The 16,632-nt window shown below is 41.9% G+C and overlaps 1 protein-coding gene across 1 annotated transcript; it reads left to right on the plus strand.

The window, feature by feature from the left end:
* Window positions 1-6,522: 6,522 nt before the first annotated feature.
* On the plus strand, window positions 6,523-14,324 carry c1ql4a (complement component 1, q subcomponent-like 4; the record flags this gene model as incomplete). Its single annotated transcript, XM_083975235.1, has 2 exons — window positions 6,523-7,059; window positions 14,145-14,324. Exons 1-2 carry the CDS (start codon window positions 6,526-6,528, stop codon window positions 14,322-14,324), a joined length of 714 nt encoding a protein of 237 aa, XP_083831361.1. The 5' UTR covers window positions 6,523-6,525.
* Window positions 14,325-16,632: the final 2,308 nt, after the last annotated feature.

Consider the following 16,632-nt stretch of genomic DNA (forward strand, 5'->3'; position numbering starts at 1 on the left):
TAAAGAGCACGGATCCAGGTTGTTAGTAAAATGAATATGAATTCTGCAGCATTAAAAGTGTCACATATAAGGGGGTTACTTAAATGAAATATAATCTCTTGAGTACATGCAAGGTGGTCAAAAAGGTGTGAAAATTGGATAATTGAGCAGGAGATAAGGAGGACTTGATCATAACTGAAAGAAATTATGAGGTGGATAAATGTTTAATTTCTCCAACATCGTGTGTCTTGGTTGGAATAGCTGGACAGTCCATTCATCCTCGTCATGCTGTCAGAGCCCCGCTGCAGACGAGTGATGACCACCCTTGTCAGACCAAACGCTGTCCCTCTGAATGATAGAAATGTAGTGTGTCTGTACGGAAGGACAGATCAATTTCTTTCACTCTGTCCTCTGCGTCTCTCTGCTTCTCCTTGTCATACCTTGAAATTCACTGGGATCTCTTTTCCCCTGAAATAGAAGATGTACATTTTCTTTCACCCCCACCAGAATCTGAATCTTAATCCACACCTTTCATACATCGGTTTGGTTTTCGCCCTGACACCTGTCCCTGTTGTGTGTCACTTCTCGACCTTTTCTCTGTGTGTGTGCCCATCATCTCTTTTGTTAGTGACTGCTGGCTTGGATGATCATGTGTGCGACGTGTGTTTATTTCACAGTGTTGCACAGAGGGGGGATTTGCCACTGACTTGGGGATGCTGTGAAAATGTCACTGTTTGGTTGTGCTCTGCTTTATGACACAGTTTATACAGCATTGATGATTTCTCCTCCCCAGCGTGGTCTTCGTGCTTTGTCTGCCTGGAATCAGGACCGGTAAATAAGTGGTAATGGGAGTGAATGGGAGGGGAAGTCAGCCAACGTCTTTCTGTCATCACTTTAGAAGGTTGCGACCCTAAAGCACGGTGGCACAGAGCTGCTAAATTATTCAGGCTGTGTCTCAAGCCCTGATCTCTGGAGAAGACGGGCCTGTGATTGCTGGGAGCGGACTGACTGACATTTGCACATGAAAATCGCCTCTGTTTCCCCCAAACACCCATTTTGCTCAAAGAAAACAGTAGAGGGACCCTGGCTCTGTGTGAGAGGGCTGTGGGTTGCGGTGGGTAAGCACTGAGGAGTGGGAGCGTTGGTGGAGGGGGTTGTAATTAGAAGAACACTGCTGCCACAAAACCTCAACACACAGCTGTGGAGGCATTGTGTTTCCGATGTGCTCAGCAGATAACAATCAAATTCACACTAGATGGTTGTAACGGCCGGAGAGACAAACTAGGAGAAAAAGTTCTCTGGTGTGATAAAATTGCAGTGCAGGGTAAATGAATATCCTAAATGTGTCAATATAATGAGCATGAAAGCAGCTTGAGGACTGGAGTGGCAGAGCAGGACCTCGGGGACTAGCTGACTCATAAATCATCTTTCTGAGTGGGGTCAAGGGCCATTTGACTGAGGCATGAGCAGAAATGTGATTTTAGTTATGGGAATATTTTCTTACCAATAATGTAATAATACAGTGCACATATACCAGCATACATATTGATTAAACGCCACCATTTTGTATAAACATAAATTCCAGATTGCTGGGATTGATGCTAAAAAGAATCAATGTGTTCCAAAAGGCCACCGCTGCTACCTCAGCGAATGGTTGAACAACTTTATAATGATGCATTACACTGTGCAAGGTTGGTGTGTGTCGTAAGGCCAACGAAGAGCATCACAAATATTTGCAAATAATTTTTTTTTTCAAATTATAATTTCACATCATCTTGAGTAGATTGTTAGAAGAACAGTGCACACAACCCAAGTTGTTAACTGTTATTTGGCCAATTAAAGGCGGAGAGATTTTGATTAATCAGACTTCTAGAGTGTGGTTAAAGTGAGTGAACAGCAGTGTGTGAGTGAGGGAGCAGAGTCAGAACATCCCTCTGTATGCTGGACCATGTCTCTGAGCTGAAGGCGAACGGGGCTAGGGCGAGGGAAAGGAGGAGGAGATGGGGGTGGGGAGGTGCAGGCGGTAACTGGCCCTGCTGGGAGGGAGGAGGAGGAGGAGGAGGAGAACACAGCCAAAGAAGAGGGAGGGCAAGAGAAAGGGAGAAGGAGAGGGTGGAGCATTGGACAGATGACAAATTGTGATTAATAAATGTGGTTCAGGATGGCAGTGCGCAGGGTTGTTATTAATAGAGAGAATTAGAGTGGCTGTGCAACTCAATCTGCACACTGTCACTCTGCATCAGGCCCCATAATCAGAACCTAATGAAACAGCACAGCACCAGGATGTAGACATATCCACACCCATGCACTCTGCTTACAAATGTGCACTTACTGTACAGTAAACACACATGCTCAGGTAAGTCAGGGAGAAAATAAAGTCTTTCATATCCGAGTGCAAGAACAATGTGATGTATGGACTGGTGAGCCCGAAAAAACAAACCTCATATTTATCTTTGACTTATCTTGGTAAAAATGTTTTTTTACTCTGTAATATATTCCACAACAACCTTATTTTCAAGGGTCAAAGCAAACACACAGCATATGTTACTCTTCATCTACACACGAGTGTAACTGCATCGATGTAGGTGTGGTCTCCTCACAACTGTACAGTTCTCTCAGGACTTAGACCTCCCCCAAATCACCTCTTTATATCCCTAATGACCTCTAAATTGATTTACAGGACAGCAATCTGCATAGCAAAGAATGGGATCTCAATAGCTGGATTCCTGTCAGTGTTAACAGTGGAAGACATGAGCAGTGGATCCTCTGGGAGTGACGGCCCTCCGGCAGCTATATGTGCCTCTTGGGGACCACATGTCATCGCTGCCCCCCCCCCCCGGTCAGACCTAATGTTAGGTTTGTGTTGGCCACAATCCCTGCGCTCAGTGCGCTGGTCTGGAGTGTGTGATGGTGCTGCCACCTTAAACTAACCCACAGTATCTCACGCACATCTCTTACATATATCACTGCCGGAGGTAGCTGAGATAGTTCCACCCACTGTCTCCCTGCTTGCAAGAAGAAAGACTGGTTTGTTTCGAGACGTTCATAAATTTAAAAAAACATTAAATGTACAGAGTTATTTAAATCTCTCTGTGAATGGCTGAGCTGAAGAATTAGTAGGCTCATGTCTTTAAGAAAGCATGCAGACAAGGCATCCATAGCAGAAAAGAAATACAACATGAGTAACGCGGCCATAAATAAGTTTCTGCCCCTTTCTTACTTGTTTACACAGAACAGAGGAGAGCTCAAATTATGCAGGCGTGTGCACAAAAGACAGAGATGTATTCCCAGTGTATCACAATATATGAAATTAATTATTAAACAAACTAATAACTCAAACAGCCCAGTTCTGATTCTCCTATGGCCTCTTCTTTCTTTTTTCTGCTGGTCATCGTGGAGACTGTGTGACGTCAGGCAAATGATAAAGCAATTACACTGAATGTAAAAAAAAAAAAAAAAAAAAAATCACATTTCATCAACATAATGCATAATGGTGAAATTTCAGGTGAGTCTGAATACTAAGGGGAACAAATCAAGAAGAGAATAGGGAGAGAGGGAGACAGACAGCTGAAAGACATGCGCATATTTCAATATTAATCACCTCAGTAATATTTTAACAGGCTTTAAAAATCCAATCCTGAGCATATTGCCTCTGACTGTTGGCAATGATTATCTGGCCCGTGATACTCAGGACCTCTGAGCACTGTTCTAGTGGGCCAGACTGACTGACCCGCAAACTGGGACTGACACAGCATTTAACTTGTCCCCACGCTGCTCATCTAACAATTCCCAATGGAAATATCACAGGCCATCACTGCCCAAACCTTCCACACACACCCCCCCCCCCACTTCAATTTCCCTGCTAAATCCAACCCATCCTTGGAAAACCACCCTAAGACTCAGTGATTATCCGTCTCTCCATGTCTGGTGAGATCACGTGGAATGATCCCTCTATTGCCAGACAGTGGTCATCACATCAGAGGAGGGAGGAGGTCGAGGAGGTGGCGGTTGATGAAAAGGGAGTCATCAATACTGTATGTAGACTTATTCCCCTTGCTACCACTGCTCCTGCCATTAAACTTTAAACTCACAGATCTGTGGTTGTCCCTGTCAGACAGGTGACACAAGACTCCAAGGAAATTATGATATGAGCTAAAAAATCTGCCCAAGATGTTCCTGAAATGAGATGTGATCGCAAGTGAACGTGACCTGCTGGAAAACGTATTTTAACCTTCACGTTGTTTCCTTACTGTCACTTCAACAGCTAAAAAAAATGTTTCTTAGAAGAATATAAAACATAATATTCTTCCACCAACTAATGGTGTAAAAACTCTTTGTCTATGTATACCTGCATATGTCTGCAGTACACGTGTGCATGTGTGTTTGTGTGTAAGGTTTGAGCTAAAGGAAAAAGACCAGCACAATGTGTGGGGCAGGGTGTCTCACTAATGAGGCTTTAGAGCTGTGGGATGCGAGTCACACACACAGACAATGGTCTAGGGAACATTTAGTGTCTCCTCTCCATTCCTCACACATCATGCCGAGGCTGCTTTTACTTAGTCACCCTCCTGTCCTCCCTTCCATAGCACACAGAAGATGAAAACATCTGCCTTCATTTTGTAGCACTTTATCAAACATGTTTGCCTCTAACAACTACTGAATGTCAGGCTAACAAGATACAGGTCGGGAGCATCAGTGCATTCCCAGCTTCATGTGACAGTGAAATTAATTTACCATTTGACCATCACAAAAAAGGAAAACATTTTATTTTAAAAAGCCAAATGAACATTTGCTGCTGATATTATAGCCCTCACAATTCAATATTCATAAATACAGGAGCAAACTAATGATGCTGGTGCGAGAGAGAGAGAGCGAGAGAGAGAAAGAGCGAGAGAGAGAGAGAGAAAGAAAGAGAGAGAGAGAGAGAGAGAGAGAGAGAGAGAGAGAGAGAGAGAGAGAGAGAGAGAGAGAGAGAGAGAGATCTAACAGGTGTCGACTGGGACTGCCCATGGAGCAAACACTGCGATAGGCTATACAGTGGACAGACCCTGGATATGAGCGTCAGATTTTGCCGTGCGTCCCTCATTTGGAACTGGCGTCAGCAAAGTGTTTCTACAGCAGGTGTTTTTTTTCTGAGCTTCATTTCCTCTAAAGTTTGCGCATTTCTACTCCAATTTCTACCTGGAGAGGAAAGAGGGGATTAAGCGCTGATTAAGAAATTCTCATCACTTTCCTGGCATCTCCCGCGCGCCCGTCGGCTCCCCAGCTTTTCCATTTGGCACTCCAGCGGTCCAAAGTCTTTCAGTGGTTTCTGATGGGACGCGGACTGGACTGATGTATGAATTGTATCATCCAGGAATGTTTTTGGATTACAAAAAACAGAGGGTGAGTTTTTTTTTCTTAAATCGTTTTCTGTTAAAAATGTAACCTGAAACATCTTCATGACGTGGGCTAATAAGTCAATATTTTTCCTACATGTAAAGAAAATGAAAAAATAATTTTTTGCTCATTTATAAAAAAGCATAATGAAAATCTTCAATTAAAACTGTTGTATCACATAGGTTATGTGTTGTTCTTAATTTAATTTAATTTAATGATTCTTTCATGTTGTTATATTGTTGGTAATTTATGTATTTCACAATGACAAATCAATTATTGAGTGTATTTGCTCTCTTTGTTATTATTTTCAGATCCAAATATAGCCAGAAGAGGAATCTATCAAAAGCACACCCAGACTGACCAGAGTGTCACTGATTTCCTTTTAATGTGGACGGTGGAAATAAGATAAAAGTGGGGGTCATAAGATGACTGTGCCCAGAAAAGGTCTCTGATGAACTTTTGTCACTTACAGTCATGGCATTAAGTGAGACCTCCGTGTGAAGTGAGATCCTGTGCTTTGTGGGGGGGCTCCTGAGAAGATTTTCCTTTGAAACAAACAATTATCTCTTTATTCAACAAACATTACCTTCTCAATGAGCTGAATTTGGCAGCCACTCTCATTTCAGCGCATTCTGATAAGCTTCACTTTCACAACAAACCCTCTCAGTACCAGTCATGGCTTCAGTTTGATGCTGCAAATTGAATTAAACTGGAGGAAGACAGGAGAGGTCAAAAAAGGTGAACCTGACTTCATTATATAGTATGCTTTTTTGTTGTGGGTGATCACAATCATTTAGATTTTTGTGTTCATGTACCTAAACATTGCGGTATATAATTTTTCTTTTTCTATTTTTTTTAACCACATAAGGTTTTTAAATCTATTGTGTAGTCCTCTAGACATCTTTATCATTTCTCTAGGTTCCTCTCATCTGGTTGTTTTCTTCCTGACTGTCTGCCATTTTGCGTTGTCACCTGCCCCAGTGATATAGTGCTTATCGCCCACTCCTCTCTGCATCCTTCTTCGCCTTTTCATATCAAACTGGTTCTCTGAGAGGCTTCATCCTGGCCGGCACTATTCCAGCCAAAGGGGAAGAGGACTTCCTCACACTGGCCGCATCGCGGCTCAGCCGCAGGAAACGTGTCATCGGTGCTGCTGTAGGTGTGGCGATGGTTCTAATACTGTTGGTGGCCATTCCCCTGCTGGTCCACACAACCAAAGGGGCGAACACAGCGGTCCACTATGAAAGGCTTGGAGGGTGCCGGATGGTATGTGACCCTTACACCTCTGAGCCAGGGCAGGAGCTCTCTGCTGTGTCTCCACCTCCCCAGGACTACTCTGGGAAAAAGATCAAGTCTGGGCTTCGTGGGCCCCCGGGGATCCCTGGCCCACAAGGAGAACCTGGACCCCGAGGAGAGCCAGGCAAACCAGGACCACCGGGGCCCCCAGGTCCAGGTCCTGGTGGTTATTCACCCTCACTCTACTCTCCCAAAATTGCCTTTTACGCAGGGCTACGCAAGCAGCATGAAGGAAATGAAATACTGAAATTTGATGATGTGGTGACAAATATAGGCAACTACTATGAGCCCACTACAGGCAAGTTCACCTGCCCCCTACCAGGCATCTACTTCTTCACCTACCATGTTCTAATGAGAGGTGGTGACGGCACCAGCATGTGGGCAGACCTGAAGAAGAACGGACAGGTTAGTAAAACTGTGTACCTGTGTGTGTGTGTGTTTCCGTTCATGCATGAGTGTGTGTGTACACATATGTCGGTATGTATGCGCCCGCACGATCATGAAAGATTTTTTTCACCGTTGACCATCCTGTGTTACCATTGACTCACATTCACCTCTGTAACATTGAGCTCTTCAGATTCTGAGCACATTCCACTTGGCAGGTGGCAACATGACAGCCAAAGAATGAAACAGCAATCTTTATCCTCATTAAGGGGAATTCATGCTATACAGTCTAAAATTGCAGCTACAGATATTTGCATTCCCACATGTACTGTGGCTAAATGACAAGTGGCAGAATGCAGCCGCCGCCAAAACCAACAGTCTAATTAGTAACTATCATACACAGAGCTTGATTATTGCCTAAACAGAAGTGCAAAAGAGCACAGGAGAAATGTCTGTCAGTACGTGGACCAGTCAGTTTACACCTCAGCTAAATAAATAATGAATGTAAAATTGACAGTCCACTCATCCACTCCCTCATTCCCCAGACACTAATTAAAGACAGAGGGGCTGATGGGGGAAGAGGAGAGGAGAGGTGGGATAAATCACAAGGATTTCATCAGAGGAGTCCAAATTCAGGAAACATTCTTCAAGTTGTGGTTTCACATCCATGAATTCATCAAGGACCGAACATGTAAATACTCTACTCAGACCTCACTTTCTTGACAGGTAAAGTGTGAACAACTATCACACAGACCAATGTGGGCTCATACGTTCTGTTTGGTTTGAAGGGAGCTGTTTTAGATTTGCTCATTTAGACCTAATTTGGTCGGATGTAAAACTGCATGTTTAAAATCATTCATAATTTTCCACCATTTGATTATATGCATGAGACCACAAAGGTGAGTATGTGTTTAAGTCTGCCTGCCTAATGTCCTATATTGTCATTCCTACAGTCATCCTAGACTGATAAATAATTTATACATCTTAGATTAGATCCCCTGAACACTCGCTATACTTTCCTCTCCTAACCCCTCCCCAGCTTGTTCATTGATTCTCCATTAATTATCTTTTCACTCAACTCAATTATTTAACCTCACCGAGGTCCATCCGACACCCGTCAGGTGGCCTCCTTAAACAGTTGTGTTAAATAGAGCTCTCACCTAACAGGGATCTATCCGAGCAGAGCTGCTGGTAGATGAAAATGGAGTGTAAATGAATTGCTGCAGAATGCCTGATCATGTTTGGAGTTATTGAAGTCCAGAGGCAGGCGAGTACTCTGCCTGAGGCCAGTCAGTGGCTACTAGGGTTTACTTAATGGGCACTATGTCTGAGAGTTTTCATTCTTGACTGTAGGATCCTGCTTTGCCATTGATGTATAGGTGCATGTGTTTTATTAGAGATTTTGTCAGGCCACTGGGTCTGACAAAAAAAAAGGTTTGCAGCATCCGCAAATGTGCCACTTTCCCTTTGTGATTGTGTTGTAACTTAAACACCTCAACGGATAAGGTTATTTGTAACCCTGTGTTTGTTAGGCAGTCGATCCAACAGATTGAGGGCTAGGACAGATTCAGTGAGAATGAATGAAACACAAGAGACTCGACATGACACGGACATGCTGAGACGTCCGCTTGGAGACAGTGAAAGGGAGAGCAAAACAAGACAAGTGAGTTGATGGGAAGATCAGGGGTGGAGCGGAGGAAGATAGATGACTTAATGGAGGTGTGGAGACAGTGGGCTGGTAGACGAGGCATCTGGGAGGCTGGTGGTGAAGGCCAGGATGAGATCAGGCACGATGACCAATGGACACCCACTCAAGATGTCTGGACTTGACAAGTGATCAAGGCCAGCCAGAGAAAGAGAGAAAACTAGTTTACAAACTATTTATGCAGCGATCCAGCAGGTGCAGGTGCATGTTAGAGACAGAGAAAGCGGTAAAAAATAATTGACACAATATACCAATAGACTTATTCTTAAGATATCTGATATATACCATCTTTATAATTGATAGCAATGTTTAAACTGACACACTGCATTGGCGGTTGGGCTGTGACTTGCAACATGTGACATGAGTGTGGTATAATTCGATGCCAGGATCTCAGGAGGATGTGTTGGGATGTGCAGGGCTTCCATGGGATTCCTATAGATCCAATAGCTATTACCTTCTCTAAATCCCCACTCTGTAAAGCCTACCTGCTCGCACCTCAATCTAACTTTCACAAATCATTGCAGCATGGCAGGGCTTCAGAGTCAGGGGATTTGTGATTGAAGGGGGTCACACTTCAGCTGCTTCCATGTGTGTAATGCGATGGTAATTGACTTGAGGTACAATTCCAATGTGTGATGTGAATGTTAGCTCGACATCTTTCCGCCCTTTTCTTGCTCAGCTGATCAACCCCAGCGGTGCATTGTTTGTGCGGTTTGGAAACACAAGGCATACAACAATGCCAAATTTTATACCCCAGTCTGAGATGATGATGGATGCACATTATATCCTCATGACACTTAATGATTCAATATTTGCTTAGCCTTGCTCCAAATAAATAGTCATGGATGCCCTTCCTATTGGTGCCACCACTGTTATAAATGTGTTTAATCACTCTATTCGTAATTCACCGTCAGGGATAGATGGCTTTTATGCCACTTAATATTCCAGCTTAGTCGCAAATGTTATTAGGACAGTCTATGCTAATGTTGGGATGCTTTATGCTGTGAAGGGTGGTACAACGTCATCTGTATCTTCTCAACACAACTTCTCCCTTTCCCCTCATTAACTGGTGAGCTGTTCACCTAACTCATTTACATTCCCATAGTGGATCACTGGACTGTATATCTATTTTAAATATTTTTAACACAATGTTCAACACAGACAAATAGATACTGGTTCAGCTTTTTTTTTTTTTTTTTAAACCTATCATAGACTCTTTTAATAGCTCAATTAAAGGTCAAGTTATTTCACAGTAGCGTTAAAATGTCATCACTCACTGTAATGACCAGTACCTGCATTAACTTCCCCCATTGCAGATATGCTCCAGATGAAATATAATTACCTCAGAGTGAAAGGCACAAGAGAGTCAGATGTAGAGAAGAATTTGTTCTATGAATACAAGTCAAAGGTTTGTTTTGTTTTGTCCTTAAAAAATGTAGCTCTGATGAAACAACATGAAACACACTAATTAAGATTAGTCAGTTGTGCTACAGACCACAGGCTATAATACTGAATGGCAGGTAATAGCAGTCTAAGGTATGGCTCTGCTACGGCTTGTCGCCATGTAATCCCTGGGCTCCCAGAGGAGAGGGAAAACCTACTCAATAAATATTCTATTTCCGCAAACTGGCCTCCACCCCCCCAACAGTCCCCAACCCGCCTGCCATGTACTGGAGTCCCTTAGGTAAGTTTAACAGCTACTTTTCTATTGTCTCCGCTCTAAGAGGTCAGTATATCACAGTGAATGAATCCTGTCAGTTTTATTACCAGTGGAGCACGGCACCACAGATAAAAACAAGACTTCATATACCCCTACATCTCCCTGGCCTCACAAAATAGCCTTGCTTGATCAGTCTGTTACTTCAGACCCCCCCTTCCATTTTGTCAACTCTCTGGCCCCCCCTCCCTTTTTTGTTTTTTCCCCCCACCCCGTTCTTTCTTTTTGTCTATCCTTGTCTGTCGTCTGCAGTGCGGCTTCACTTGTACAAAAAATGAAACTGCAGCTGCTCCCCACACCACCACCATCACCCCCCACACCTCCCCACTCCTTCCCCCTTGCCCGTGGCCCCCTCTGCTCCCAGGCGTGTTTACTGGAGGCCCTATAATGAAAGGGCTAGGCGGAGACAGAGACAGCCACAGGCAAGCCCTGGGGGCCCCTGCCTCACGGCTCACAACCCTTCCAGCTCCAGGATCAGCACAGCGTGCTGCCTGGTTCACACGGATCAGTCTGTGTCCTCCAGCCGTATCCATCTCCTCTGTCGGCTTCCCGCCCTAATCCCACCATGGCTCTCTCATGCCTCTCTGTCTGGTGTCTACATTAATGGATGGCTTGCATTATTCCTTCACACATAGGAACGTCAGCTGAAGCATCAATTCATATATCATATATTGGCAGAATGATCCCAACACTGAGTAATGAATATTATTTTGTTGTACAGAATACAACTACACTCTGATGCATGAAGTCATGAGAGTCTGAGAAGGCCTAAGGGAGGGAAAGATCTTCGTACTTCTCCCTCCGTTACACTGTTTGGCCAAAATAATGAGCAGGATGACATATGCCTGGTGTCAATAGGAAGTCACAACAACAGCTTCACTGTCAGAAGCAGCCAAAGATGCAAATGTGATATTGGCTGTCACTACACATGTCAAGAAGAACAACAATATAACCTTTACAGATGACAATAGATTGTTGGCGTTATTTGAGAGATGGTCTTATGAGGCCTAAGAAAGGGTAAACTATGTTAAGTGTTTAGTTAGACCAAGGCTCACACAAGTGTCCCCAAGGTTTATAGATTCTTTCTTTCTTTCTTTTTTTCTAAATAACTAATTAGTTTTGTTCCGATTTAATTATTTTTCTAGATGCTAAGTGAACATTTTATGAATGCTAATATTAACACATATGTAGGCCTATTGGTAAAAAGTTGCATTGTATTTAGGCATCATTCACCTACGGACTAAGGACAATACAAAGATTGTTTTCTTTGCATAATACAAAAAGATAAAGTACAGGATGTCAAATTCCACAAGAGTAATTTTCTATCTCACCACTGACATCATGTCAGGGGAAAATAATTTATTTAGCTTGTTTATCAGTCAACTTTATAAACTACAGGGAGATCTAATATATACTGTACCGTGTCAAAACAGAAGACTGTTTTTCATTTTTGTGCTCTAGGCCATATTTACACTGGGACCCTCAGGGCTCTGATCTTTTCAGAGCCAAATAAATTCTAGATGTTTCAGTTTCATTCATCGTCATTTAACTTCACTCATAAACAACATGTTTTTCTAAAAGATATTTGCCATAGTAAATTGTCTGTATATAAATATAATTTCTAGGGGACATATTTTCAGTTAGTAGATCATTAGGCTCACCAAACAGACTGGTGTCTCATAGTGGTTTTGATCATATTCAGGACATGATGTTTACATGAAACCGACAGTTAACAATTGTTGTTCAGCTTCCTTATAGATGTAATGAGATGCTTTTGGTCCCTGGAGAGAAATTCACGTTGTAGACACAGACACAGCCGGAGCGGAAACAAAGGAAAACTCATATTTATGATCTGATCTAAGCTCTAATCTGAGTGGATCATATTACAGTAGCTTACACCATATAAATTAATACCAGAAATAAAGATAAAAGGTTTCTGGTTGTCTGTGTAGGCATGCCTTTCACGTTTCCACATTTCAGACTCTCCCTTTCATGTACTTGCAGACTGAGGAACAGGTGTAAATTACAACAGGTCTGCAGTAAGAAATATAATGGTTTAGACCTAAGTGCCTCGGGTTATCTAAACATAAGAACACCCCTGTGGAGTGGAGAATCTGAAATCTAATGAAACAAGACTATTGTAGTTGTTAAACAGTTGCTGTGGTTGGTTTTACTGTGGGGTTGCTGAGCTGTGAAGCCCCAGGAGATTGACTTCTCTGCCCCCTTAATCAATCTGGTTTAGAGTGGACAGGGACATATTTAACCAGTGATCACCAGCATGCTCTATGCTGGATGCAGCATCCATGACCTGAATCTCATTTAAGGAGACCTACTGATAGTGTCCAGGTAATAGAGCATAACTCCACGGCTGATAGATGGTGAACAATATGCTCAGACGGGACCGAAAATGTATGGGTGTAGGGGGAAAAGAACATATTTTTTTGTTACAGTAATTCAGGCTCTGTTGCTCAGCGATTGACTGTTTTCAAATTGATGCGTGGTCGTTGGGGAGAATGGGGCCCCAGTGATGGGGATGACATGATGGTAGTTGAGTTGCAGATCATATTCTGTGGCTGTCATGAAGATGTGCGTGGCTTGTCTGGCTGCTGACATAGATTGAGTGCTCCCTCGCAGATGGACACTGAGCCAGACACAAGGCCACTGATGGCTGACATATGTCTGATGATTGGAGCTGCTACACCAGAATTATTGATACATCCTACAAAAGAGGTTTTTAGGAGTGCTGTAAGTGTGATTGTCCTTTTTAGATTTGTTTAACTAAAACGTACAGCACTTGACATGGCAAAAAAACAACAACTAAACATTACTTTAGTAATAGTAATTTACTATTTGTGACACATTTAATCACACTATACATAAAAATGTATTTAATATCTATATATAGGCCAATATGCTATTAACTCCCTTACATTTACATAACAGTTTCAAATATTATGCTTGGTTAGTTTCTTTTGAAGATATAGAGTCAGATGGACAAAAGAAATAAATGGATGAATGCTGTTTCCTTTATGACTATAACTCAATCTAGGCATGCGTATTTAAATGTCCACAATGAGTAAACCCAATTAAATGTGTTAACAAACAAGTAAAGATCCACTGCTGCTGGGTCAATAAGACCAAACTCGCACACAGCATGCAAATGTGAAACTCTCTGGCTCAGGCATAGCCACTCAATATCATGCATATTGAGCTGGCCCAGGACCATAAGCAACAGGTCAATAGCTGGTGTAGATAGTGATGTGCTTTCGCAGCTTAGCTAGTTTCCCCATAGACAACCTGTTGTCCCCAGTGAGTGCGCTTATCTCCACAACCCAATCAGATCTCCATCCCCTGGTCCTTTACCCTGAGCCCCAGTCATAGCTGATCAATAAGAGGCAGAGTGGCTGTGTTTTCAGTCCACCATTGGGGTCACAGGTCATAGTCCCATCCATCTGCTTATCCACCAGGAATGTGTAGATGATGTCATACCAATAAGTGTTTCAATTTAGAGCTGTTAATAATTAATCATGATCCAGCCTGAAAAAAAAAACACAAAGAAAAAGGGTGAGATTGTTGGTTTTAGTTTAAAAGAGCCGCTGAGTAAGTGGCGGTGACATTTGCAAGTGTTTGTTCAGTTTCGTCCATGCTCTAATTGTCAATGCGTACGTCCTCTGTGGGTGACAGGTAAGAGCCAGCGCCCTCGCTCAGGACGCTGATCAGAATTACGACTACGCCTCCAACAGTGTGATCCTGCATTTGGACGTGGGCGATGAGGTGTATGTGCAGCTGGACGGAGGGAAGGTCCACGGAGGGAACACAAACAAGTACAGCACCTTCTCCGGCTTCCTCGTCTACCCAGACTGATTCTGATCCTAACTCAACAAGGGGGAGAGAGGAGTCGATAGGAAAACACCAACATGCACAAAGACATGTTTGCACATACACAGACATGTATGTATGCAAATTAACACACACACATACACAGAAGCAGTGTGACTCGAGTGAAAATCAGAGATAAATGGAATTAAGTTGAATTATGTGATATTGAGCCAGTCATCATGAGCAATTTGCATTTATTGGCGCCCATTGTGTGCAAACATGAATTTCAGATTATGTACAGTATAAGTGCACATAAGAATTGCACGTTGTGGCTCTGAAATATCTAAAATATTATAATGTGTTCCATATAAACTGACATTGTGACAACTAGAATATAACAAACACCATCAGTGTGATTGTTTTTAATGCAATAACGGTGTTAAAGGTGACATTAATTAAAATGACAAAGCTGACAAATGCACCTTTTGTGTATTTCAGTCTTTAACCAAGCCGTATTTTATTTCTACACCTCTGCTCTCCATTTTAATGACCTCTGATCGAAAGGCCTGCCTATATTTTGCAACTCATCTTTATAAAATATATTTTCTTTCCCCTGTGCTTTGAAGGGAATTACACCAGTTGAAATGAATTGAATCCCCATTGTGATGCATTGAGAGAGTAGTCATTAAAATAAGGCAATCTGAATAAACACAGATGTTTGACCTTCCTTTGTTCCCATCATGAGACAGGATGTCACATCCAACATATTAATATTACAAGTTAACAAATCAAGACACATTTCATGGATGGCACTTGGGTGTCATAAAGTTTTAATTGCCAAGTGCATTATTTACAACATTGTGTGTATGTGTGGGTATGTCAGTAGGTATGACTGGATATAGAAAATATGAGATATGGAGATGGTGAAAAAGTGAGATGCAGTGTTTTACCTACATGTTGTACAATACACTACAGAGATGTTGCTGTAATTACACTGCCATACTATTTAGTACTTTATTTTTGAGAGATCCTGTTTAAGTAGCATCATGTGTATGTACAGTAATCTTGGGATGGGCTATCTGGATTTGTTGAATAGGTTGAGTAGATAATATTGCTATTAAAATATCTATACCAATCTTGTCTGTGTTTTTACATGTTGTTTTGGCATGGTGGAAGTCAAGCCTGAATAAAGGCATGTGCTTTCAACAGTAATAAACACACACAGAGCCTTGCACAGTTTTATTGTGAGTGACCACTTGGACTGACTGTGGAGAATTGGATATACGACATGGCTTCGTGAACTTACAACTGAGATCGAAGCAACAGTGGCCGACCACAACCACTGCCTGCTACAAGATGGATTTCCAATATGTCTTAAGACACTGCCACAGACACGAGTATTAATACGGTATATTGATCTCAGCTTATAATACACCCAGGATCCACAAAATCCAGCCAATGTATACATTTTAAATGTAACAATATAGCAATCAATTGTGGAAACAAACTGGGTTCAGTGTTCAATAAGGCTTGCTATTGTTTATTAAGGTTTTGAACCAAGATTATTTGTTGGAAAGCATCAGTTACAAGAAATGCATGCAGGGAATTTGTAAAGATTTTCTAATATGTTCGTCAATATCTCTCAATTTATTGATATTCCTATAGCAATGCATACAGAATAAAATGTTCTATTAAATGTCGGAAAAAAGTATAACATCCATCAAAATTCCCCAGACGTCATGTTTACATCATCTGGTTTTTTGTCCAAAACCCTGAGATATGCAGTGTGACATTACATGAAACAAGAGTGAATTTTTCAAATGATCAAACTGGCTGCAGATTAATTTTCTATAGACTAATTAAATGTCTTAGGTCTTTTGTCTAAAATAATCAAATTCACCTGGCATGGTGTTTCTTTAATCATTTACAACGAAAGGTAAAAGCAACAGATGACTGTGTTTACTATTTAATTTGTTCACCATTACATGGAGGGGACAGCTTTCTGTTTCAAGGAAACATTTGTGTGATATTAACAGGTTTAGGTTTATGAATGATCAGTGTTACAGCTGGCGTAGAAAGACTAAGATAAGCACTATGTACATTGTAACTGTGGGTTTCATTACATTATATATTATCAAAGGTGCACAACCCAAACATACCAAAAATATGCCTTCAAGAATGAATTGAATATTGCCTTTCCATTGTTTTCAAGGGGATATATTAAAAAATCCTAAATCAGGCATAGAAAGCCATCATCTTCATGTGAAAGTGAATGCATCTTGAACACCTCTTACGTTATTGGCGAAAAGGAAAACATCTAATTAGAGCAGAGAGCCGATGGCATTCTAGACTT

The sequence above is a fragment of the Trachurus trachurus genome (genome assembly GCF_905171665.1).
Source record: "Trachurus trachurus genome assembly, chromosome: 7".
Classification (NCBI taxonomy): domain Eukaryota; kingdom Metazoa; phylum Chordata; class Actinopteri; order Carangiformes; family Carangidae; genus Trachurus; species Trachurus trachurus.